Source organism: Polyodon spathula, chromosome 3, assembly GCF_017654505.1.
Source record: "Polyodon spathula isolate WHYD16114869_AA chromosome 3, ASM1765450v1, whole genome shotgun sequence".
In the NCBI taxonomy this organism is placed as follows: Eukaryota; Metazoa; Chordata; class Actinopteri; order Acipenseriformes; family Polyodontidae; genus Polyodon; species Polyodon spathula.
The window spans coordinates 3,825,951-3,852,455 of NC_054536.1; the positions used below are offsets into that span (position 1 = coordinate 3,825,951).

General features: G+C 36.2%; 1 protein-coding gene across 1 annotated transcript; it reads right to left on the reverse strand.

Moving 5' to 3' along the window:
• Positions 1-1,784: 1,784 nt before the first annotated feature.
• ncapg2 (non-SMC condensin II complex, subunit G2) lies at positions 1,785-25,051 on the reverse strand. The gene is made up of 28 exons (XM_041243630.1): positions 24,739-25,051; positions 24,079-24,185; positions 23,207-23,398; positions 22,976-23,090; positions 22,019-22,176; positions 20,433-20,567; positions 20,256-20,350; positions 19,944-20,013; positions 17,819-17,905; positions 17,591-17,683; positions 16,587-16,712; positions 15,996-16,172; positions 14,540-14,692; positions 13,819-14,041; positions 13,389-13,492; positions 12,598-12,771; positions 12,406-12,476; positions 12,148-12,301; positions 11,321-11,485; positions 10,309-10,425; positions 9,658-9,804; positions 7,646-7,745; positions 7,047-7,237; positions 6,133-6,276; positions 5,037-5,140; positions 4,454-4,554; positions 3,381-3,483; positions 1,785-2,862 (listed from the first exon to the last, which is right to left on the reverse strand). The coding sequence occupies exons 2-28, from the start codon at positions 24,154-24,156 to the stop codon at positions 2,811-2,813; spliced, it is 3,429 nt and encodes a 1,142-aa protein (XP_041099564.1). The 5' UTR covers positions 24,157-24,185; positions 24,739-25,051; the 3' UTR covers positions 1,785-2,810.
• Between the last annotated feature and the right edge of the window lie 1,454 nt (positions 25,052-26,505).

A 26,505-nucleotide genomic window follows, 5' to 3' on the forward strand; every position in this document is an offset into this window, starting at 1 on the left:
TGGATGCTAAAATAGCAAACCGTGTGTATAGCATGTTTGTTATTTTAATGACAATGGGAAATACATAATTAATGTGTCTAATCTGTTGAGTTATTCATCAGCACAGCTTAGCTGAACCAGCTGAATTATTCAGTTATCCAAAAACTGCAGCTGTAAAATAACAACGCAATTATAAAATCCAAGCAAAGAATGGGTGTCAATAATATATGGAAAAAAAAAGCCTAAATATTTTCATGATATGAATTAATGTAACTCTGCCATAGGCAAACTTTGCTTGAGGCAAACAATGAGACCTAGTGTCCACAAGGGTGTGTGTCGCTAATGGCTTGGTCAAACTAATTTTTATGCTGATGACAGCTTTTGCCAATGCTTTTTGTGGTACTGAAACATTAAATTTAATGTAATGTATTTCAAGAAATATGCCAGCTGCTTCAATGAATTCTACAGTATCTTTCTGTTTTCTTTATTTTAGCATCACTGAACCTGTGATACTGGCTGTCAGAAACTCTAGACAGCGCTTGCTTTGAGTGTGCCGACCCTATTAGCTATAAAAAATGGTTTGTTCGCAGTGTTGTCCACAAATGTTTCAGGGCTCCATTGCTTTTTAATCCTACAATCATAAAAATCCCAAAATAGCACTGGAGGCTTTACGGTTAGCAAGTCTAATGTAAAATAATAAGATGAATAAAACATACAGCGCTGTAACAACAAATACAAAAGCACAGCATACTTGCTTTAAAGTGGAAACTCTGATTGCTGTATTGAGTTTTAGATAAATCAAGAGAACAATTAATAAGCTTTCACTGAAAAGGACCTGGCATTTCTTCAGATAATCAAGCTCTATTTTGTCTTTGTAATCTGCAGTCACCACCCCATAGACTAACAACTGAACTGTTTCGCAGGTTACCACTTTTACTTTTGCTTAGGCACAATTCGTATGCAAAGCCAGAATCAATTAATTTGTGCACGTTTAATATATTCGTATTGCAGCCGAGTGGAAACATAAAGCCCTTGTAGATTCAAATTACATTTAAATTGCCTATTTTTTATATTTCTACTACAGTTGCATGATATCTGCAAACACTGGGTGCTTCCAGGTACTGCTGCTCCAATATGGTTATCATTTTTTTGTCTTTACCTGTTTTTGAGCTTGTCTGTAGAATCCTTAGTGAGAGGACTGAACATTCTTTCTCATTCCAGTGAAGTCAGGCAGCAATTTGAACAGAGCGGGCTGATAAAGGTTGACGAGCTCCAAGAAAGTAGGTTGGTAACGTACAGCCGTAGCGGGTGATGTATATTTAAAATCCAAGCCATGTGTATTACAAAAAAGTGAATGTCCATGACGTATGTTAACAGCATGTACAGAACAGTACAGAATAAGAAATGGCAATGACCTAGATGTCATTTGGCAACAAATCAGGTGTTAGTATAAAAAAATGACTAATTTACATTAGCAAGTGAAATAACTTCTCGTCTTCTCAAAATACATGTAAAAATGTGTGGCATACAGGTGAACACATGTCTGAACAGACACGCCCATATATCCCCAGAATCAAACACTCACTGACATTAATTACAAGTTTCTTCACCACTGGATAAGCGGTTTTCCAGACATAGTGTGCAGAAGAATGTAAAGTGTGAAAAACCGCCACCACTACCAATGTATTCCTGCCGCTGTGTGAAGACAGTTTTAGAAAACAGTCCCACTCAGAATGATTGCAAACACCATTAAACAATAAGGGAATGCAATTGCACATCAAATTTGAGGATACAGGTCAGTTTCTTTATTTTTTATTAAACATTTTTTTAAAAATAGCATAATGCTATTTCTAAGAGCAAATTCTATGCATCCCCATTAATGTGTCCTGCAACACGCTGCCACTCATGTTCCACTTAGACAAAGTACTCATTTCATCATAATATAGTTTATGTTTCACAGGCCAGCCTTGTAATAGATACAGAATGTAGTAGAATACAATAATATTTTAACATTGTAAACTTCCAATTATTATATACTGGTCATATTTCAACAACAAACACAGCTCACTACAATTCACTTGACTAAAAAGGACATCTATAATGTACCAACACTTCAGCATGAATAAAATATCATAATTCTTAGATCATTGACAACATTATTTTCATGTCCAGAAATTCAATGACTTGCATGGATTGTCACAATGTATCATCTTCATAAAAATACCAAAATAACACACAAAAAGCAATGGATATGTTTTTGTAATATATTTACTGTATGAGAAAGGGATAAGGTCAAAGTTTTAGCAACACATTAATAAATGTAAGTACAAAAATAATCTGGCCAACATGGAAATACCCTTCACTGCAACAAACTTCTTTGAAACTGTACATTCAGATCAACTTCAAAACAGCTTGATTGGTTTTTGTTGCTACAAATAGTGGCATTGAAGCAGTTCAGTGTTGATTTTTTTTCTATGTGATGAAGCAATCCTGGAAGGAAGTAACAATCACATGTTTTGTTGTACAACAATTTCTAGAGATCATCAAAAAACAAACAAAACAAACTGAACACACCCACACCTACAAGTCACAGATATTCTTGTTGTCGCTTAACCTACATGGTTAGGTATGGTATGGCAATATCACTTTCTTTTTCTAAGTATACAGACGTATATTTTTATATATATGAATTAGCATTATTCCTTTAATCATTATACATCAACCATGTAGAATAATGCTTATTTCATAGTAAAATCTATCTGGTTGTTTTCTGATTACATACATGAAACATTTTCTTAAACATAAATCCAAAATCATGCACACAAATCACATCATGGCTGCAAGATGTCATTTCCAATCTTAAGAGCCGATTCATATATTGCTCTGTAAAGAAAAGAAAAAAGCTTCAATTAAAAACAGGAAAGCAAAGACTGTGTGTATGGCTACCACTGTAACCTGAAGTACCCAAACTTTACCTGAAATAATTTTCTTTAGCAGAAATACATTCACAACTGAAATTATTCCAAGGTTAATGGAGGTATTTAACCTTGACACAGTATCTGGAAGAAGTCTGAGACCTAATCAACGCTTGTGTCAGCAGATAAGAATATATATTAAAGAAGAGATTCACAAAGCACAACCTGCAGAGGTGAGAAACATCTCTGCTAGTGTTTACTGAGTTTCAGAATGTGTAGAAGGCCAACCACTTTTTTATAGAACAAAAAAATCAATAGATTTGACTACCTATTTGAACTATTTTATACAGGGCTCCAACAAAATAAAACGCCTGTCATAGAACTGCCAAACTGAGTTTCTTGCCACACAGTGTAGGAATTTAAAGGACTCATTTTACATTTTTTATTAATCCAGAACTGTTTGTACTCCTGTAGTTGACACTTTACCTTTCAATATTATCACTTGCTTCGGCCATAACTTCATAATACTTCTGCAGTTTGATATGAACTGAGGCTGCAGAACTCTTAATTTCAGATCCTTTACATTTACCTTAAGAAAAGAAAACAACAACAAAGTGCATTAAACTGTTTCAAATTGTGCAAACACGTAATAACATTATTTAATGTATTAGGTTCTGCTATTATGTTCTACAGTTTTCATAAAAGTCATGACCAGTCCTTTTCAGAAAACAGTTTTAATTATTATTTACTTATTTAAATTATTTATTAGCAGCTGTCCTTATCCATGGTGACTTACAATTGTTACAAAATATCACAGTATAAAGTATCGCATTATAAAATATACATTATAAAACATCACAATAGATAAGAACAGTTACGAAAGTACAATAAGATCAAATTCAAGTAAGAGCAAAATAAAGAATACAGTAAGTTATAAGTAAGAGCGAGTTTGACTAAGAGCAGTTAAAACCGATAGTAAATATTTGCTTATATGAGTAAAGTCCAGTATGAAGACAGTATGATAAATGGATGTGAATAATTTAAAAAAAGAACAATTACAAAAAACGTGAGTATGGTTACCTATAAGAGTAAAATCAAATACAATGTACAGTATGTAGTTAGTGTTAGGAGCAGTAGTTAATTGAGCAGTTCAGTGCAAGTACAAGCTGATGCAAGTACTAGTACAATTGGATGCCATACATGATATAGTAGAGAGTTAATGCTGCCAAAGCATTGGTGTGGGCAAAGGCAAAATGTAATTAACATTTATTTTAAAATCATCAGTTAATGTAATTATTTAATGCTGATTAAGTTACTTGGGAACACTCTCAAAAGAATGGGGTTCACAAATAACGGCTTCAAATCCCAGCCATACAGAGATTTCATTCTCCATTGCCCTTCAACACAAAGACAGATTAATAAAAAAAGAATTAAGTTTCATGCTTAATTGGGAACAAGGTAAAGGATTAATATTAATCTGTGGAATATTTCTCCAATCTATTATTTTTACATAAATCTAGACAAATGAATAGAATGCAGCATGCAAAGCATAAACTCACCCTGCCTGACCACTGTTAAGATGCATAGGACTGCAGTCAATCCAACAACACCTTCCACTGCTTCAGAATCAACAGACTCATTTAACTCACAAAGAAATGACCTAAAAAAAATAAAATAAATAATAGGTCACTACCCTGGTCAGCAACACACTTAGAATGAATGCAATGTTCACATAACCCTGTAAATGTGAAGTGACTATACCATATAGGTTTCTGATATATACAGTAAGGCTTTGACAAAAAGGCTGTCAGGAAAGGGTTAATGTTGCTAACCTAGCGAATCACAGAATACGTGTGTATCAAAAAAAGTCACATGACAGATCACATATCAACATGAAGGATGACGTTAGTTTTAGCCTGAGCAGTGTCAACTGTACTGAAAATGAAGCAGTCAGCTTAAAAGATGAGATCGTGGCAGTAGTAGGTGCAGCAGCAGCGGGTTTGAAAATTCATACAAACTTCCCTTACTGGGAAGCAGCGCACAACGTTGTACCATTTACTGTAATAGGACAGTTTTACTGAGGATTTATCATGAGGACGATGAGGATATTCTGCTAGAAACGTAAAAATCCTCTTCCATTACCTGATCAGACTTGGAGATTTCATAATAATTGCAAGTAATGTGCTTGAAAGTGGAGGCAGGTCTTGAACTGTCTCAGGAGGGGTTAGCTCCTCCGCATGCGAAATCTGAAACCAAATCAAAATCATTGGCGCAATGTTAATTCTACAGGCAAGACTAAACGAGGCATTTTGTCAGCAACATACATACAGTATTCCAGAAAAATCACATTACAGACGTCAGCACCACGAGAAAGCACGTCACCATTTATTCAGACCAGCATCTCCATACCCACGCATTTTCATTAAAATCTACTTTAATTATCAAGTGAAAAAGGGTATGGGAATGCGCTGCAAGAGAGGGAGGAAGAAAGCCAGAGGGATTGCACGTTTTACTGTTTCATAGCACACATGCAATAACAGGCACCACCACTGAGCTCCCAACAATGGTATCACTCGGGGGATGCTGCTACTTCAGCAGGACCATCGTTTACAAAATACAAACAAAAAATGCAAAACAAACAATATTGTTAAAAACAAAGCTAATAAAAACAAAAGGTGTCCTAGTTTCGCTGTGCTCTGCTTCCTCTAAAAAGGGAGATCCCGTCCCGAAACGCTGCTCTAACTTACTTTTCAAACTCATCCAATACTTCTTACCAAAAGGAGAAAAAAACTTAATATAAAAGGGCTCTGTAGACTCTCTGTTTAATAAAACATACTTGTCCTTGCAGCAGAACAAAAACTGTCATTGAGCTACTCTTACAGACAGCCATGACGCACACTGAAGAAAAACAAATCGGCTTCAATTGGGGAACGGCCAGATTCCACACTTTATTCAGGAATGGGTTTTAAACCCCGTCCGGGCCATACTTTCAAAGATATTAAAACGAAACCAAACTTACTAACTTTAAATATCTTGGCCAGTCTATCTTGGTGTCACTAACATAAGCAGGTCATCATGGACTGTATTTAAAGTATGTCAGATTACTTCTTTTCTATGAAAAGTTTCCTACAGTTAGGGTGAACTTTGGCTGAGCAATGCACAAAAGGAAATACCACACTGAACAAAAAGAACAATTTTTTTTATTGTTTATTTATTTATTTTTTTTAAAAAAGCTTACCTTCTGCAAGTAATTGCTTAACTCCACAAGTACTGCAGCAAGAATGGTTGAGAACACACCATGAAGTATCAACACATTAGCAGCATGCCAGTCCTGAACGACATTAATGAAATCTGCAAGCATCACGTGAGCAGAATGGAGCAACTAGAAAACAGAAACAAGTGTAGTATCTTAAACACGTAGTAATATGTAATTTCTTGCAAGGACAGGCGGAACTGTAAGAGCTCAGCCTACTACCTGTCAAAGTCTAATCCTGACCAGATAAAGACTGTGTCATCATCACCAAGGGAAGGGGATACATATAATACACATTTTAGGGGCTCCTGAGTGGCGCATCCAGTAAAGACGTTCCACGTGGAGTGCAGGATGTGCCAAATAGCCTGGAGATCGCTGGTTCGTGTCCAGGCTATATCATTTGCAGACTGTGACCGGGAGTTCCCAGGGAGCAGTGCACAATTGGCAGAGCGCTGCCTGGGTAGGGAGGGCTCAGGTTGGCAGGGTAATCCTTGGTTCACCACGCACTAGCGACTCCTGTGGCTGGCAAGGTGCCTGTGGGTCTGCTGTGGAGCCATTTGAATATGTGTTGTTACTGTGGAGCCATTTGAATATGTGTTGTTACTGTGGAGCCATTTGAATATCTGTTGTTACTGTGGAGCCATTTGAATATGTGTTGTCCTCCGGCACTAAAGGTCTGACGGCTTCGCAGTGGACCTACAGTTTCGGAGGATGCATGCGTCTGCCGCCGCTGTGCGAAGTTGATGCGGGGGTTGCAGCAGTGGACCGAGATCAATACAATTAGTGTTTCCAAATTGGGAAGAAAATTGGGCACCAAAAAATCCATTGCCGACGACTAAATTTAAAAATACACATTAACCCTTATGTTTCCTATACCTTAAATTTTAAAAAGGGCATACCTGCAAGGCCTCTTCACGCTGCTTCCTCAGTCTGCGCGCAGCTGTTTCAAGGATTTTTTGGAAGACATTCTGGGCGATGTTAAGGAGAACCAGCAGGTCCTCGTTTTGGTTTTGAACAGTCAGGGCCAGGCAGTTCTCAGTAATCTCCTTGAGGACAGAAAGGAGCAACGGCACACACATGTATCCCCTCTCTGTGAATGGAAGAACACACGCATGATACACCATTGGACTGATGATAACAAAGACGGTGTGTATGTGTGTGTACAGAGCTTGAATAATTATCTTCAAACAAATTCTTCCTTACCAGCTGGACATTTATAAAAGAAATGTACAAGTCATATGTCTAAACCATTACAACACAATATTCCTTCTTAAAATGCATACATATTTTAGCAAACGTTATGTTTTATACATTAGTTATGTCAACATTTAAAAATTGAGACTATTATAAACAAATGTAAATGCAAATAAACTAAGATTACTGTTTAACTAGTTTAGAGCAAGTCCCAGACATTCATTAAAAGCAAGTTTGGAGTCCTTTCAAGTGCTGCATGGAAAAGAAACATATTTTCAAGCCTGCCATTAGAACAACCACATACCCGCTTGCAGCACAGACAGGGAAAACCGTAGAATCTGTCCTTGAAACTCTGGGTCAGCAAGGCCAACCATAATCACATCTTTGCAAACGGCCAGACATGCCTGTGTAATACAAAATTAAAATACTGCAATTAATTTTCATAATTAAATGTATTGTGTGTGAATCAGTAAAGTAAAGCTTTTATAAATCGGATATAAATCTTTCCCTTGGAAAATAAATGTGTTTTCAAGACTGTACTATAGAACAGGGGTCGGCAACCCTTCTCCAGGAGTGCAGTTTCAATACATTAAAAGTGCTTTATGAAACATGACATGACCAGGGGGCCTTCCCTTTCTGAAGAAACCTTTTACTTTTATTGAGCACCACTGAGCAAGTTACTGTTGGGGTGACTTAACCAGCATAGTATCACAGCTTTATTTATTTTATTTTTTTGTTCTTGGTGGTTTAAAATAGATAAAGTATTCATTTTATTAACCCATTTACATTATCCCCTTGAGTCGTTGTATAGACAAGTGCATCAAAGCCAACCTCTTTATAAAAATGGAACTTGTTCAAGGAAATAAAGTCTCCAGTGGCAACTGTGCACTGTATCCTGTAAATCAAGACCTAAAACACTCACTGTGCACTGTATCCTGTAAATCAAGACCTAAATATGCACTGTATCCTGTAAATCAAGACCTAAAACATCCACTGTGTACTGTATCCTGTAAATCAAGACCTAAACACCCACTGTGTACTGTATCCTGCAGATCAAGACCTAAACACCCACTGTGTACTGTATCCTGTAGATCAAGACCTAAACACCCACTGTGTACTGTATCCTGTAGATCAAGACCTAAACACCCACTGTGTACTGTATCCTGTAGATCAAGACCTAAACACCCACTGTGTACTGTATCCTGTAGATCAAGACCTAAACACCCACTGTGTACTGTATCCTGTAGATCAAGACCTAAACACCCACTGTGTACATCCAGAAGTAGAGGAAGAATTGTAATTGATAAAAGAATGTTGATTATTTAATGTTTATTAAATGGAGATGCAATTCTAATTTATTTTGTGACAACCTAGTACATAATTATTTTAATAAATAAAATCTCCAGTTTGTCTTTGGTAAAGCCCTTTGCAGTCCATTTATTCAGCGCTTGTCAGGTGCGTCAGGTCCAAATTATTTTCACACGCGCCGTTTAAAACAGTTTAAAAACGGTTTAAAAGGCATTGAATCGCAAAAGGACACCTAGTACTGCATCTCCAGCCAAGCCCCACCCCTTGTTCGCTGTATTTTTCACATACTTCTTTATAGTCGTGCAAACTGATAAATCCTCTCCTGATCACTCGTTTTATCACCAAACTCCTCAATAATGCGATTCAAGTCATTATTTTATTACTATAACATCTCAAAAAGCTCTGCAGATGTCTGTGATATTCTTTGAGTGCTGGATGCAGAAGCAGCCACCTCCTTTGTTGTGTCCGTGTTATCTCTCTAGTGGATGCGGCTATTTCGGTTTCATTCGGCTCCTATCAGTCTCACTCGGCCATTGAAAGGTTTTCTCGTCTTTCTCTGGAGAAAAAAATGACTTGAGACCTGTGCTTTACGTCTTTTTGATGAGATCGGACAAGGTCCGATATTGGACGGGAAAGGGAAAATTGTAATGTCAGACCTGGTCCGAAATAGGACTGCAAAGGGTTAAAGAAAGTACACCGTTAGTTGTCTAATACTGCTTCTTATTCCTTACAACTCATTTACATTCTTAACAGTTCAAAAGGCAGAATTAAGTTTGATACCTACTGAAGCAGTTTTTCTTCTACGTCAGCACATTCAGATAATCCATTTTTTATAAAGAAGCAACCGATTACAGAAGCCCTGTGTGAGCAAGTATCACTGGAAAGAACAAAGTTACTGTGTTCATGGAAATATATATTGGAAGAGGCTTTTTATATATGAATGTATATGGGTACTATACATTCTAATACAGCTATGAATTACACACAAACGATAGAACATAAACATACTTCAACAGCCTGTTTTGCAACCAGAGTCTTCTGTTCTGATGCTTCATCTTCACATATTGGATTTATTAAGAATGGCAGCACCTTCTCAATTGTCCACGCAGCAGTGTTTTCCAGAAGTAAGAGGTAAGTCCTTTCATCTGTGTTATACTGAAACAAGTGATTAGTTCATGAATGCCGACTGTTGCAGAGCATTATTTTGTGCAACACGTTATGTGTGCAGTTGGTATTGAAACATTTGAACATCGTTTACACCAAAGCAACATCAAATCAGAAAAGAAAAAATATAAACCCTTGATCCCACCTTCAACCAGACATTTAACAACCCTAGTTCGCAACCTAGGAGTACAAAGAAGCGATTCACATAACGGAGGAGGAACCGTTCCAGGGTTGGGACAGCAGCTTGTTAGGGCCCGCTATTTTAATTATGACAGCATAAAAGCTGACTGCGGCAAAGCCAAGACAATACTATGAATTGCCTAAAATGTAAAAACAGTAATCAAACTGAAAACAAGGTATACTAACAGAGATTATGTATTTATATTTATATATATATATATATATATATATATATATATATATATATATATATATATATATATATATATATATATATATATATATATATATATATATTTTTGGAAAACCACTTACTTTATGCTGAAGATGGATGATCAGTCGACCACGAATCAAAAAAGCCCTCAGAGCAGTTTCTTTGTCTATTTTGCAGGAGCCTGTCTCAGGTGAACTTATAAATGAGTAGAATACCTCCTACAAAGTAATGTTATATTTCTATATTAGGTATTTTAAAACAAAAAAATGACTTACATAACAGTTTAAAAATAAAATACATCTGGCTTTGTAGTTATAAAAGTATGTCCAGTTATATTATCCATTTTCATTGTGGATTGGGGTTTATATATGTCTTGGCTCGACGTTGCATAGACCCTACAACGTGTGTAAAGACAAAACCAAACTGCATTAGTGCAGCCAAGGGAACGGACTATTTCAACTCAGGGCTGTCAGAATCACAGGCAAGTCTTGTCATAACTTTTGATTTATGTTACCATATTAAAACTATTAAGGGATGTTAATCTGAACCATCTGCATACAGCAAAGTGTACAATGAGCTCCCGAAAATACAGCCAGCTTAGTGCAGAAACTGCCAATGCCTTTTCATTGTAAAAAAAACAAAGAAAAAGCATTGAAAATTGTAATTTTATGCAAATGTTAGTTCCAGTTTCTCAAAATTGACAACTGTTGCATCCCTACTATTTAGTCATTAAATTTCCACGCAAGTGGTGCAGAAAGGTACCCAGAGGACTCTGATGACAAATGCTTTTTTAAAAGTTCATCCCAAACATGCTCAATTATATTGAGATGCCAGATCCTTACAGGCACATCCATATATATTTATTGATATTATCAAAAGACCATCTGTATTAAGTTACATCAGAACTGGTTGAGCAGGAATACATATGCAAGTACTATAGTTCAGTCATTGGAGATATGTATTCCACTAGGAATAAATATATAATAATATATATATATATATATATATATATATATATATATATATATATATATATATATATATATATATATATATATATATTTCATCAGCCATACTCGCCAAGGGCAAGTGGCTTCCTCTGTGGCAATTAGCGCCAAGGGCTTTCAGAAGATGGTTTAATTTCTTCTGTGGTACAGAAAGCAGGCAGTCCCGATTCATTGCGTGGGTGATCATGTATTCAACATAATCAAGGGCCAAGTCTGGTTTGGCTTCCACCACCTCCTGTATGCGCACTCTGCGCTCTGAGTCCCTTTTGCTCTGACAATAGAAGAAAACATGCATTACAATTTTAAATACACAGAAACACAAAGATATGAAAACACATCTGTACTGTGCTTTATATACAATTATTCCTCGCTATACGAACTACCAGATTTCAATTATAAGAGACACAGAAATGAATGTCTGTTTTTCCTTTAAACAAGCATATTTTCGCTCTTACGAGAAGGGAGCTCGCAAAGTGGCCCATCATATTGAGTCTGTGCAAGGGTACGTCACAGCATTCACCACCACTAGCATGCGCTGTGAGCCGCCTTTATCATTGTACCGTTCTCGTGTTGTCTCGCGTGTGCAGCGGTTGTCAGTTGCTTCTGCTATCTCTTCTTAAAGTGCTTTTTTTATTTCTGTTTTATATTTAATATTCTCTTTTTCATAACTGCTTTATTTATTGTTAGCATTTTTACAACTTCATTAATATTTACTATAACAAAGAATCGAAGATTATAACATGGGAACCAATGGGGATTTCATTTCTGTTATACGAGATTTCGCCTAACAAGCAATTTTCAAGGAAAGAATTGCGCTCATATAACAAGGGATTACTGTATATCTCAGTCAAAAACCTCTTGATTGCCTTGACTCCATTTCAATTTTCCAAACCTAAAAAGTTCTGTAGTGATCCTTTTTTTTTTTTGACGAACCTGTTTAAGTGGCATAGCCTCAGTTAGCCAGTCTGTAATGACCTCCAGAACATGTCCAACTTGACCCCACTGGCAAAGGCAGTCTATGAGTGAAGAGTACTGGTTTTCAGTGGCTCCTTTTTCCAAGCTTCTCAGCTTTGAGACAACCCCGCAGCTGCAGAAAACACAGTCACCCTTACGTAGATGCAAAAAGTGATGAAGCTTAAAAACACCTTTCAAAAAGGGAATGTCAAATGGTTAGGAATTAAAGTATCAGACCTGAAAGTAGGGACAGCTGCAGCAGGCATAAAGGAAGCTAGTAGAATTAATGGTGCCATGCAACGATCCTCCTGTGGACAGAAAACAATATTCACCCTTACTCTTGATCTTAAACGCAATGCACAATTCTAAACACTTTTGTTTAATTGCTGTTGATTAAAGAAATAAAGCTACTTGGACATTAAAACTTACCTTAAACACTCGGAAATACTCTGGTAGCACAGATGCAAACTTGCTTGTTGTGTAGACAAGGGCCTCTTTATTCATTTCTAGTGATTTGCGGATACTTCTCCAAAGTATGACTGTGATTTCCAGCAAGCTGGCCATGGAGGCTGTGTCATTAATGGACAGAACATGTTCCAGGACCTGCAACAAATTAGAAATATGAAAGTCTCCTTGTCCTTTTATGATGTCTTCAATCATTTCAGGTGTTTCTAACTGTTTATTGCCATCAATACAAAACCAAATGAATACCTGTTAGATCACCAGGCTCTTACTACTACAGCAGAAAGACTCTGGATGATCTAGCCTTGGTAATTGATTACAGTATGTAGAACAATAAAAATACATCACACCAAGCTTCTAGAATTATTCATGAAAGAAACAGTACAATACAGCAGACAATTTGTCATCATCCGTCAGTTTTTCTAGACAAAAGACAAAAAAGTCATGGATCGCTTGAGTGTTGTTAGATAATGCAATGTTTTGGACTGCAGGCATGACTGAAGACAAAATATATTAAGTGATAGCCTTTCAACAGCAAGGAAAATCCAATCAAACGATTTTACTATCTTAATACAATGTAATCCAGCTTGGATCCATACAAACACATACCACAATTGTTGATTGATAACTTTCAAGTAGAGTCAATGATTTTCCATTAACAACAAAATAGTAAAGTTCATTTCTTGGCTACTCTTTAACAGACAAATGTCAGAAATATTCCTGAAACTTTTAGGCTTAAAGCTTTTCAATGTACTTACACTTGTATTCTCCTTGTTACTGTTTTCGGCATCATCTTGGTCTTCTCTGGCTGTTCTCTGGATACAAGCATTTAAGCATCGGCGAATTGTGAGCATCAGCTTTGCTGCAATAAATATTGATTACTACATTTAGATGACTTAACAGATAGAAGGAAAAAATCTGGTCTCATTGTGTGGCAGATATATCTCATTATTCGTCTGGTCAGACCATATTTGTGAGACTATACCAATTCTCAGGAAACATACATCTGCTCTACAAGATCAATAGCTGGAACCAAAAGATTAGTTTTTCCTGCTTTGTACTATATACAGCCTCTTCCCTGTGCAAGGGTCTTGACAGCTGACTGTGATGGTGTGGCTACATGGAGTCATAGTGCTTTACTTCACGTCCCCTCTCATCTGAATGTACGCAGTGATTTTCTGCCCTCACCTATATTAGTAGGAGCAGTATGTTCGTGGGCATACTGGTAGAACTTTCTTGCTGCCATGGGATTCATCTGTATGAGAGTGACACAACGTTCACACCAAACTTCTTCCGATTGGTTAACAGGAAGAAAAGAGTTGAAAAGAAGGTTCACAATCCGCCTAGCGACTGGCCGGGAATCTGTCTCAAGCCGGGCCAGAAGATGTTCCATCGGGCACACTTTCCAAAACTGTAAATAAAAGAAAGAGAACAATCTATAGTCTAAGTAATCTTTAGACCGCAAACAATTTCTAGCAAAACCAACCACACCACTTATAGCCCATTCGTGTCTGGTGGGATGGATACATTTTTTAACATTTGCTTACAAGAATCTTAAATATCCATGTCTCCCCTGCTGCAATAAGCAGCGATTATCAGACAGACACACAGGTAATGTAAAAAGAACAAACAGGGCAACAGCTCATAACACTGACAAGCACATTCAGAATCTGATACAAATGGCAATTTACAAAACAGGACAAAACCGACCTAACCATCAACCCTGGAAACCCTACAGAGATTCTTCATTGAAACTAAAGGGGTTCAAATCTTCTGCTGAGGACACCAGGTGCTGCCGTTTAATAAGTCCTTATTTCCTTCTTGTCTCATGTGCCAGCTTCATCATGAGAAATGTTAGTCAGCTAGTTTTTGTTTGTGACAAATGGGATCCAGATCCTATTCATCTTACCTTGGCCGCTCTGACAGCTTTAATTTTCTGCAGGAGATCCACAAAGGCCACACGCACCTTCTCTGAATTGTCATGAAGGCTGTTTTTCAGAGTTGGCAAGAGCTGCTCAAGCAATGGATGGCTTAGCTTGTTTTCCATTACCATTGCCATGCACTGAAAAAATAATTCAAAAGGAAAAAAAAAAAAGAAAAAAAGACCAGGTAACAAAATGCACTGAGTTAATCTAATCAGGGGTGTCGAACTCGGCTCCTGGAGGGGGCCGCAGTGTCTTCTGGCTTTCATTCCACATGAGCTCTTACTTAATTGGTCTAATTATTTGATTAATTGGACACATTTAATCAATCTATCTTTTATATAGCACCTTACTACCTTTCAAAGTGCGCTTTACAAGATACAGTAAAAAAAAAACAATGCATAACACTTCTCTCCAAGCCTTGAAATGTTTTATAGGTCATGTATCTTAAATCAAGTGCAATTTTAATCATCAGGTTTAAAAGACTTTTGAAAACGTATTGAACAAATAAATCAATTAAGTTAATTGAGACCAAGTTGGAATGAAAGCCAGAAGGCCCTGCAGCCCTCGAGGACTGAAGTTTGACACCCCTGCTCTACATTAAGTTAATGCAACAGGACAAAAACAAAGTAATGGTTTTGAATGTAAAAAAAGAAGTCCATGTTTCAAAGGGACAGGGCTCCAAAAATCTAATTTACACCGTGAAGGCAACATGCTTACAGCAAGCACAGTTTAAACCACCAGAGCATACACGTTTTGCATATAACAACATGGGACTTATTATAAATGCTTTCAGCACTCTAAAGATATCTAAAGTGTTTGATCTTCCTCGGTTCAGTCGGATTCAACATTTAAAATAGGCAGGAAAGGCAGTTACAGCTTTATACAGCAATAGGAGTAGGCCATTATGAGCTAAGAATTTATAAACCATACGAGTCACACAGGCCACAACTGAAGACATCAGAATGCTTAAGAAAACAAGGGGAAATGCAAGCAGACACATGCAGCCTCTTCAAATATAGAGATTCACTTTTCTGTGGAAATCTTTATTTTAACGGCTATACAATGTCTTATTGTATAGCAGTTTTTAATACAAGCTTGATTTACCACAGTGTATAGGTAACAAGCTCAGGTGTGTCTTACTAAACTCACAGTAAAACCATCAAACTGCTCTGCAATGGGAGTCTTATTTCCATCACTAAAGTGGCCTGTGATTATAGCTGCTGAATTAGTCTATTCCAATTTTTGCTAAAACAAATGACCCACTCAGACCTGGACCATGCCTCACAAAAAAAGAACACAAAGACCAAATCAGACCGGACAACTGAAAGAGAAAAATCCACTAAAATATTGCTGTGGTGGTTAATAAATTAAAAAAAAAAAAAGTCTATCCAGACTGATACTAACAATATAATTATGATACACAAGAAAGCTCCAATATACCTTAAAGACAGAACAGCGGACATCAGCAGAGCTTACGTCAGAAGCCAGGTCAATCAGCTTTTTAAGGAAGTCTGTGAGGATGGTGGGGGGGATCATGTCCCAGTACTTGGTAGCTACTCTGCATACACCAAGTACCCCTGTCGAACGAACTAGAGGCTGAGGGTCTTCAAGAAGACTCTGAAACAAGGAGGTCACTGTATGTTTCCCATGCATTACCTTGCCAACTTGAAAAATACTCAGTTTTACATTAATGCCTATATGCTTTGGCTCCCAGGAGTCAATTTCATTAAATTAATAACATTTAAAACATGTTTTTGTTTTTTTAAAGCTTGTTTACTTTACTTGAATTAACACTATGTTTCACAGAACCCCAATTAGCACTACCATACATTATAAGACTCCTGTTTTTCCTTCCAAAATGCAATTTCATTAGCACCAAAATTGTCATTATACAGGACATTCTCTAAACAAAAACAAAGACAGTTTTATTTCAGCGTAGGGAGATCTTTACAGTATGTTCCTATTCTTACACTACCAATATTTAATTTTGAACACTAATAAGCTGCTGCCTGAGAAAACCAGACGACTTACAAAAAGCACTTCGAACTGTCTCTGGATTTCACTGTCCATGACCTCATTATCGAAGCTCGGATCTCGAACAGGGAATGCTTCAGTGAACAACAAAGCGGCATTTGCACGGACTTCAGAATTCCTGGCCTGTGTGTTGCATTGGAATAAAATACAATGGTAAAACAAGTGAATTTAAAATAAATTAAATAATAAAAATAAAAGCCCTCAGCCTACACAGTATTGTTCTGAGAGAGAACACTTTGCTAAAACCAACATACAAGACTCACAGAACACACACATTTATTATATGCCTACACAAACTGTACAAGCAAGGGTACCGATTGGGTTTCCTTGACTATTTAAAGCTAAACAAGCCATGTTTAATTGAAAAAAATATCTTCTTTCCATCTTTCTAGCATTTCTGAAACACTGGATTAGTTAATTATTAAATACTGTATAGCTTAATTATTCAGTTTATTTTTTTAAAAGCTAGTAATGCAGTCCACTTCAGTCAAAGATGGAAGGGCAAACACTGCTCCATGGCTTGACTATAATGATTCTATCTAATGGCTTTATTTAAAATAAAAATCAAACTGTTTTCGTGACTGTACTGTCACCCTTCATAAAAAATATCATCCAAAGACAAGTGTATTCAAACTGTAAAATATTTACAGGATTGGGCCATGTGGTGTTCAATGAAATGGTTTTTATTGTTTTTGTTTTAGTCAGACTGCACCACAGAACAGTTCAAATAGGGGCTTTCACTCAATGCAATGTTGGTTTGAGGTATTTTGTCTTCATCTTAAAGTACTGTGATTTGTGTTTTACAAAAACATGCCTCTAAAACTTCAAAATGCTATTACCATCAGAATTGTGTGTGTGTGTTATAAAAGCAAAATATATGGTGGCACTAGACCTTGCTGCCTCACACTTTTGACATTGTTTTTCTCAATGGAAAAAGTAGGACATCTTCTGTGTACTTAATTTTCAGTGCACTTCAATTTGTTCATATAAAAATCTTTTACCTTCAGCCCCCGCCATAGTATAGGCTGGTATAATCTGTATAGCATTTCTTCTACTCCTTGGCGATGCTTCTGTTTGTGGAAGTAACTCAGAATCTGCAAAGGCATTGATGGCATTACTGTCTGTCTCCCGACATGTCCGGTTTAGAGAGGGACTACAGTATGTAATACACATGAATTTCAGTACAGGCTCACAATGTTCTTTAACAAGAATAAAGGGAAGGATATTACCTGCCTCACTTTGGAATTAACAGGGGAATTCCTGTGCAGATGAACTCCATGGTGCATTAAATCTTGGATGCAGCCATTTTCAATTTCCTGAAAATAAAACTTTTATATATTAGAACCAAGGTAATAGGTTGGTGATATTAAAAACAATTCAAAACCAAAGAAAATTCCACTGTCTTGTCTAGATAATGTCCAAAAACAAAAAATGTATTTTAGTTTTAAACACTGTTGTTCATTCTTGTCTAAAGCTGAGGGGACACTAGTCTACATGTTGCTAGAAAAAAATGTAGAAAGGGATACTTTCTTTGTAAAAAGAGACATACAAGCTACAGGTTTCAGGCAAATTTGTTGCAAGCAACTGTATCAAAGGATGGTTGATTTTGTAGAAGCAACATTATATCAGACTAAATCAGCCAATGAAAGCGATGTAAAAAGTCACGTGACTAGCTTCTTTGTTGTCAAAAAAATAAAGAAAAATGGCTGAGAAAATGAAATGAATATTGAGAGACTCTCCTTATTGTTTTTTTTTTCAGGGTGATTTTTTTTTTCTTTTTTTCTTTTATAGGCAGTATAGACAAGTAAATAAGTGTTCATCAGTCCATTCCTGATAGTTAATAACCAATTTGTCAGAAATGCACAAGATGAAGTGGAACGGCATCAGTCAACAAAACTACTATTATATTCCTTGAAAAAACGATTTACTATTATGAACCATTTTAAACAGAAATAGAATGCCGGTTTGGTGCCGACGCTGAAGCATGAGAGTTCATGTTAAACTGCAACAGTATGCTAACGGTGTGTTACGTTTAAGTTCTAAGTTGTGTTTTCAGTGGTCATTTTGTCTCAAATAAAGGCTTTCATTTGATACAACTTAATAGTAATGGATAACGCAAGTCCTACATTTTGTTTAACACTCTGTAGTTCAGCAGATGCAACCTCAAAATATTTACAGTTACCTATATCTGATTTGTGGAAAAGAATCGTCATCTGGCATAAATGGAAATTCTGTTCAAAATAATATAATACAAAAAACTAACATCACATTTCAATCTCTCTCCATTTACAATTAGTTTTACTTACACAAATAAAACAGAAAAACCTTCAAGCCAAAGTAACAAATTCATAAGAAAACTGATAAGGATAATGGTAGATATTACTAATACGATCCTATACAGTATATACACATAATAGTTTATTATTATTATATTGCAAAAAACACTAAACACTAAAACTTTTTGATAGGAAATATCATCTAAGTATTGTTTCTCTGTGTTGTCTATCAGTCTATCTACAATGTCTACAAACTGTACAATAGTGTCCCCTGAAACCTGAAGCAACAATATAGAAGCAACAGGTTTCATTCTACATTTTCTAGCAACATGTAGACTAGTGTCTCCTTGACTTAAGGTACAGTTAGCATCAAAGCAATTGTGGCCACAAAATAATGTACTTGAGAGATGGCTTTCTAATTTAAATAATTACCTTTTATTTTAAAACTCAGACAATTATAGCTATCTATTCATCATTCACAATTGATGAAAACAATGTCCCTGCTAAATCCCATCTGACCTGTTAAAAGTGCAATGTTAACCAGGGACTGTACTAATGTTAAACAAGGACTGGTTTACACTAGGCAGCATTCTGTATGTGTATGGTCACTAACACAGCTTTGAACCTTATCAAAAATGTTATCAGAAAACACTGTCAACTTGAAATGATCACAAAAATCACATCACAGCTTGAACAATTGCCAGCAATATTGCTAACGAGCCATCTTGCTCTGTGCCTAACATGTGGCAATAAAGTGACAATTATTATACTGGCAATTACCCTGAAATGAAACTGGAAAAAGCAGCATGTTATAAGACAGTTCTTACACTAGGAAGGAAAGAAGGTCTGTTTCTGAACTGCAACAATGAACAAACAGGCAACAGAGCCTCTATATTAAAACAGATACGTTTGTCTGATCTAGTTCTTCTGAAATTTAGAGCGAGGTTACATTACTGGCATTGCACTACATTGTCCATGGAAATCCTAAAGTTACAGCGCTTGCATGACGTTGATCTGACATTCAACTTAAATTGTGTCACATTAGATATGAGATGACAGGACAGATGGAAGCTCCTACCTGTAAAAAGACTCCAGATGCTTTTGTCCATGCTCGGAAGTAAAGTTCTGCAACATGAACTGTGATGGATCTAAATGTATGGAAATAGAAATAAAAACAGGACCTTTGATAAATGTAAAATTGACACATTGCAATAAAAAAAGGCAGATTTACAAACTTAAATCTTAAATCATAAGAACCAGCATCTTGGAATGTTTATCTTTTTCAATGACATGTAATTCTTACCCTACAGCTTTTATACATGTTATAAAAGAACAGAAATAAGAGAACAAATGTTACATTACTGGTTACTGTAACCTCTATCATACCTACTTTGGAAAAAACTGAAGTTGATTTCTAAGAGTTCCATGAATCATCTTTATAAAGTTCACATTCCAGCTGAAGAGGAAACTCAGAAACCTTCTTCCCTAAAAACAGGAACATACTGATGATGAGGATGTGCATTGATGTGCCTGAGATAAAGAATGGTGTATCTGGGTGAACACTTGCCTCTTCCCTTTTGATATGGTTCACACTCAGAAAGCATTGTAGCAGCATGTCCTTCACTTCTCTGCTGTCTTCAGAGTCATAGTCAAAGCTGAGCAGTGCCTGGTGGAGGTTCCACAGTCGACGTATGTCTGCAGCCTTAAAACGCAAAGTACAAGGATAAAAATAAGTCTCCCATTGCACAGCAGTGTGATCCACTTCTGGTTTCACTAGGAGATTAAGACACACCAGAGCTTGTTACCTATACATCGTGGCTAACCAGTGGGTGAAACTGCTATGCAATGAGTCTTATTTCCATCCATGAAGTAAAATCACATGGATTATGCATAGTTTTCATTAAAAAAAAAAAAAAACAGTTAATAACAAATTAAACAGTTGCTCAAATATTCATCAATCAGAAGTTGTTTTAACTGTAATCCTTCTGCAAAACTGTTATTTTGACATCCATGTTTCAAATAGATGTTTTACACCATTGTTAAGCAGAACATTCATATATAGCATGTTCATATCAATAGCAATTACAGCATCTTGCTTGAAAAGAGAGAAGATTGTGTAGGCCTATACTTTTTGGTTTGTCAACTTGCACTGTTAGTTTAAAAGATTTTCAGTGTATCTAGTCAACAGAACAGGCAGAACAACATAGAATCATGTAATCATATTCTCCTAATATAGAACCAACCTGGCTGCTTTAATGATACAATTAAGAAGACCATTAGAAAAAGGTATAAAGGTTTTAGGGTAAGTTGCTGCCATTTTTTCTACTTTAATTATTTCTCAGTCCGATTTAAAATATTGAATTAGACACTTGTCCTTGCAATGCTGTACACCTTTATGTTACAAAATACTATTTTGAGACATGCTGTTGTATTTCAAATAACTAATGTGAATATACATAGTAGAGACTGTCACTTGCATGAAGCTTTTTATTAGAATGATCTTGGCTATTAAGACAAACCAACTACAAACAAACTTAAGACCTGGGCTGAATTCTGACCACAGCTTTTGTTCCTGTTACACTAAAGCGTGAGCTCCACCCAGTGGTTTTTCCTGGGTAGTACAAGAACACACAATTGCCAAATGTTGCTTTCAGGCATATTCAATGTTGTTGTTTATTTATTTTACTTTATATTACTGTACCATGCCCTGGAGAAATGTATTTGCAAGAGTAGTAGAAGAAAAACACTGGCAAGTCAAAACTTTTTTTTTTTTTTTCTTTTTTTTTTAAAGGAATGCAATGGTATGCATTTTATTTAAAACGGGTCATTTAGCACCGTCTGTTAAGATGTCATCGGAAATAATGTTGGGACCTCATGGTACTCCTAATCCCAGTCTGAGGTAGTGTAGAAATATATAATATATATGTCCTGTTATGAAAACTTAATAGGAGTGAAGTTCTATTATTAATTATATAACTGAATTTTGACAAAAAATAATTCAGGAATGAAATGTACATCACACAAAAACATGATAATAATGTAACACATGTCTGACGACTTTGTGTGATAAAATACCATAACGATTGGGATTGCTAAAACTAGACTGATAAAGGAACCCTGTGATAAAATCATTAAATCAAGATTGTACTGTACCGAATTCTTAAGTAAAAGACTTTTTTCCAAAAGCATAAGAAATGCAGTTTTTCCAAGTTCTTCTTTTCCTTCCAGTCCCTTTTCCCACCAAGACTCACACAGTCGCTGGATCGAAATTTGCAAAAACAACTGAGATTTAGGCAAAGCATCTAAAATACCTGAAAAGAAAAGGAAGTACTGGTGAGGAATTCAGGACTGTTGTATAAAAAGCCAATGTAAAGATACGGTCAATTCTCCAAATAAGTTTAAAAAAAAAATTTAAATACTGGTGTGTGAATACCGGTATGTATGTATGTACTATATTTCTGCTTATGTATGTACAATGAATGTCTAATAGAGAGAGACAAATGCATGAGGCAGTGTGTGTTATGAGAATTTAATGCCCACGACCCCAAGCAGTATTTCTAATCTCTCTGAGGAACATTTTTTTCCTGCCCGAGTTCTACAGTTCTGTGTTGCTGGCTGTGGAATTCCTTTCAGTTTGACAGCTCGCTCTGCAGTTGAGCTCTATTGCTGGTGTTAATGAGCGAGTTGGATTTAAAAAATTGCTCACCAGTTATAATAGACTCTCACCAAACTTCAAACATTTTGAATTTCAAGTATACCTAATTGCATCTGTACTTCATAATAATAATCTGTTACTCGTGTATTAACTGATGATGTTACCGAAAATTTGAATAGAAATAATTAGAAAATGATATGCTTTTTGTTTGAAGGCTCAGAGCGCATTAATTGTGAAGCTATGAAGGTATCACAAATGTATAGCATGCCATAACGATTAGGAATCTTGGTCAACAGTACTGGAAGTCACCTGACAACAGAAGACCACAGGAGGTGTGTCTTAGCTTTGTTTTGTAAAGTACAAACAACTATGAAATGATACACTGTCACCAAAAATCCATATGGGTTAGTATTGTAAATAAATAATTAAATAAAAATAAAATAAAATATACTCACCATTTAATATAATGGCACTTTCTAGCAGGGCCCCATAGGTCACATCCTCATCAATTACACGAACAGAAGCACAAGCTACCATAACCACACCTTCAATCACTGACATAGTCTGTTTCTAAAAGGGGGAATACATCAATATATTACACAGAAAAACACATGGATGTTAATACTTTTTTTCTTTTTAAGGCTATATACAATTAGACATGAATTACAGTAAGCACACAACTTTACCAAGTCGTCTGAGCCCTCCACTTCCATTTCATCAGCACTGTCTTCATCAATCTCACAGTTCCACTTCTCCATGGGAAACTCCAGTAAAACATCTGTCAAGAGCTTCCCCAGATTCTCCCATAATTGCTCCTTCTGTTTTTTGGGAAACTCTTGAAGCAGCTCATCCAAATCAAATGGGTCTGAACGGTCCTTCTATGATCCAAAGAAAAAAGGTATCTTAACTAGAGCACTGTGGTCAGGTCTCATCTGGATACATGAGATTGAATCCCAGTGGTGTTTACTTGAATTTGTATTATACATTATACTGTATAAATAATTGTTAAAAAAAAGCTCTCTCTCAAAATGTTTCTTATGTACAAAAACGGTTAGCCTAAAGGGTCCAGCCACTAAAGATGAGATATCTTCAAAAGGGGGTAAGTTCTATATAAAGAAAGGGTCAGCCTTCATGTTGCTACCAGTTCCTATTCTAAATCAATAAACAAACCAATTGTGTCTTGTTTGACTTAGACACTTTTACAGTATAACATTTTGTATATAACTTCACCCCTTTCATAGATATCACATCTTTATAGGACTGGACCCTATGACAACTTGGCCGTTCTTGAACAAGTGAAATATTTCTGAACAGATTGTATATTGGACTGATTGACTGGCTGGCATCTCTGTCAATTATATATAAAACAGCTTTAATAAATAGACTATAAAATGACTGGAATCTTACAGTATTTTACTCTTTAAACTAGACTTTTCTTAGTGAAAGGTGTATGTACATTTTCAATGTGCGTTATATATAAAACGTTACTAAAATAACACATTTCAGAAAAAATTTAGTTAATCAAGCACACTATCTTAAAACCAATACAAGCACTTACACTCAGATTTATAAATTTCAAAAACTCGTCCACATATTCTTTGCTGACAGCTTGTAAAAATGCCTCCCGTTTCGTCATTTTTAACACCCAGTGCTCCTATAGATGTACTGAAAAACAGGCAGCATGTGGATCAAAAATTACAATGTAACAAAACACAGTATTGTACAGTTATGAAGTGTACTATCGCTATGTACCCACTTGGTTTCCCACTCGTATTTACACCAGACTGTGAAAAGTGAAAACATTCCAAGTACTATCGATTAAAATTAAAGTCGTGCTTGTTTAGCGTCAGATAGAGTACAATTACTCTCCATAGAACTGTGGTTTTAATAAGACAATTATAAAAGACAGAACTCGATTCTGTGGGGAAAACACTATAGATACATGCGCTATAGCGCTCCATGTCAAATAACACAAACATGACAGATGTTTGAAAGCTGATCTAATTTAAACAACAGTAAAATTGTTCAAATACTATACTAAACTTAAACTAGTATCGCCTCAAAACACGTTTAGCTCGCCTACTCGAAAGAGCGGTACAGTATTCAAAACTTCAATAAGCACGAAAACAGTACGTCCAATTTAAGTTTTTCCTTTTTCTGTTCAATTGTCAAAAGCTTTGCGTTAAAACCTATAAGGTTCGCAATTATTATTACTTACCCGGGACATATGCTTCCTGCCAAAGCTTTGATTTTTATTTACTTAGTCGGACTCTTATTTCTCGGCTGTTTTCTGGTTGAGGTTTGCAATACGCGCGCAAAATTGAACTTTGCGTGAGTGCGCCCAACGTGCTCGTCCCCGTGTTCCAAACTCAACGGTCGCCCCGCAATAGTGTAGAACGGCAGCCCGGGGGCGTGCTCTGTGACGACATCTCTGCGGGAGGCCTTGAGCGCGCAGCTTTAAAACACGTCATCACTGTAAGCGCTACATCCCGCACACGTGATAACTGAAAAATGAAGACCTACCAATTTGTTTTAAATGATCATTCTCTTAACGATCACTTCATTTTTTTTTTTTTTTTTATCGTGTTCTTAAATTGAAAAATATATTGTTTTTAAATGCTTGTGTTTGTTTGCTGTGTTTTTATTTATGTTTTTTATTCTGACCTAAAATGTATATTATGCATTTCTGAATGTATTTTATAGGGTCGTTGTAAGTGCTTAATGTGCTTTTTTAAATGTATTAACCACAATCCCTGCAGTCAGAATATTGCATCCTGAATACGGTCAATTGCTTCAGCGTTAAACAAAATCCGTTTTAAACACCTGCAAGCAGCTGACCGTACCTGAAATTCAACATGCTTGCCCAGGGATTGTTGCAGACCTACACTGAGCTGATTATGAAGAATTAATCACAACTACCATTGTAACAACCATTCATTTAATAATCTCCCAGTAATGTAGTAACTCTGACCTGTCTGATATGTAATACACTTCTACCTGGTAATGTAATAAATTAGTCCCTCAGTGTACCTTTTGTGAGGTGTCCACGATAACAATATCAACAGCAGCAGTCGCATACAACCAGCAGAGACACTTGTATTAGTGCCTGAGTGCACTGGGTATTTTATAGGACTGGATATGCAACGTCATTTTTACTCATTATTAAAGATAAACAAACTGACAGTTAATCTGATGGCCGCAGATTCTGATTTAATAAATTATTTGAATCACTGCAGGGCGCAAGTCTTCCCTGATACTTTATAAACGTTCATATATTGAAATAATGAATTACTTTTATTAAGTTCACGAACTAAAGGCAACTGTAAATGTGTATGTGTTATTGATTGTAATGATATGATTGTTGGGATGGATACGTATTTTATATAGAGGATATAGCCGACACCTTACAAGGTGTTTAGAAGTTATAAAGCTTGCTCAGTCTCCTAGGGGGTGTTGATATTAAAGACGAGATGGAATTGAAAGTAACACTTTGCTTCCTTGTTGCTTATTATAACTAAGTGTAGGTGGGCAGAACTGGGCAGACACATGGCAAATTACATTTGATTGAGAAAAGTGTACTGCACGCAGGCAATACAAACGTGCAATATAAATACCATATGGGAGGTACTGAAATTGAACAAGGAATCTATGAAAAAGACCTAGGAGTTTATGTTGACTCAGAAATGTCTTCATCTAGACAATGTGGGAAGCTATAAAAAAGGCCAACAAGATGCTGGGATATATAGTGAAAAGTGTTGAATTTAAATCAAGGGAAGTAATGTTAAAACTTTACAACACATTAGTAAGACCTCATCTAGAATATTGTGTTCAGTTCTGGTCACCTCCCTACAAAAAGGATATTGCTGCTCTAGAAAGAGTGCAAAGGAAAGCGACCAGAATAATCCAGAGTTTAAAAGGCATGTCATATGTAGACAGGCTAAAAGAATTGAATCTATTCAGTCTTGAACAAAGAAGACTACGCAGC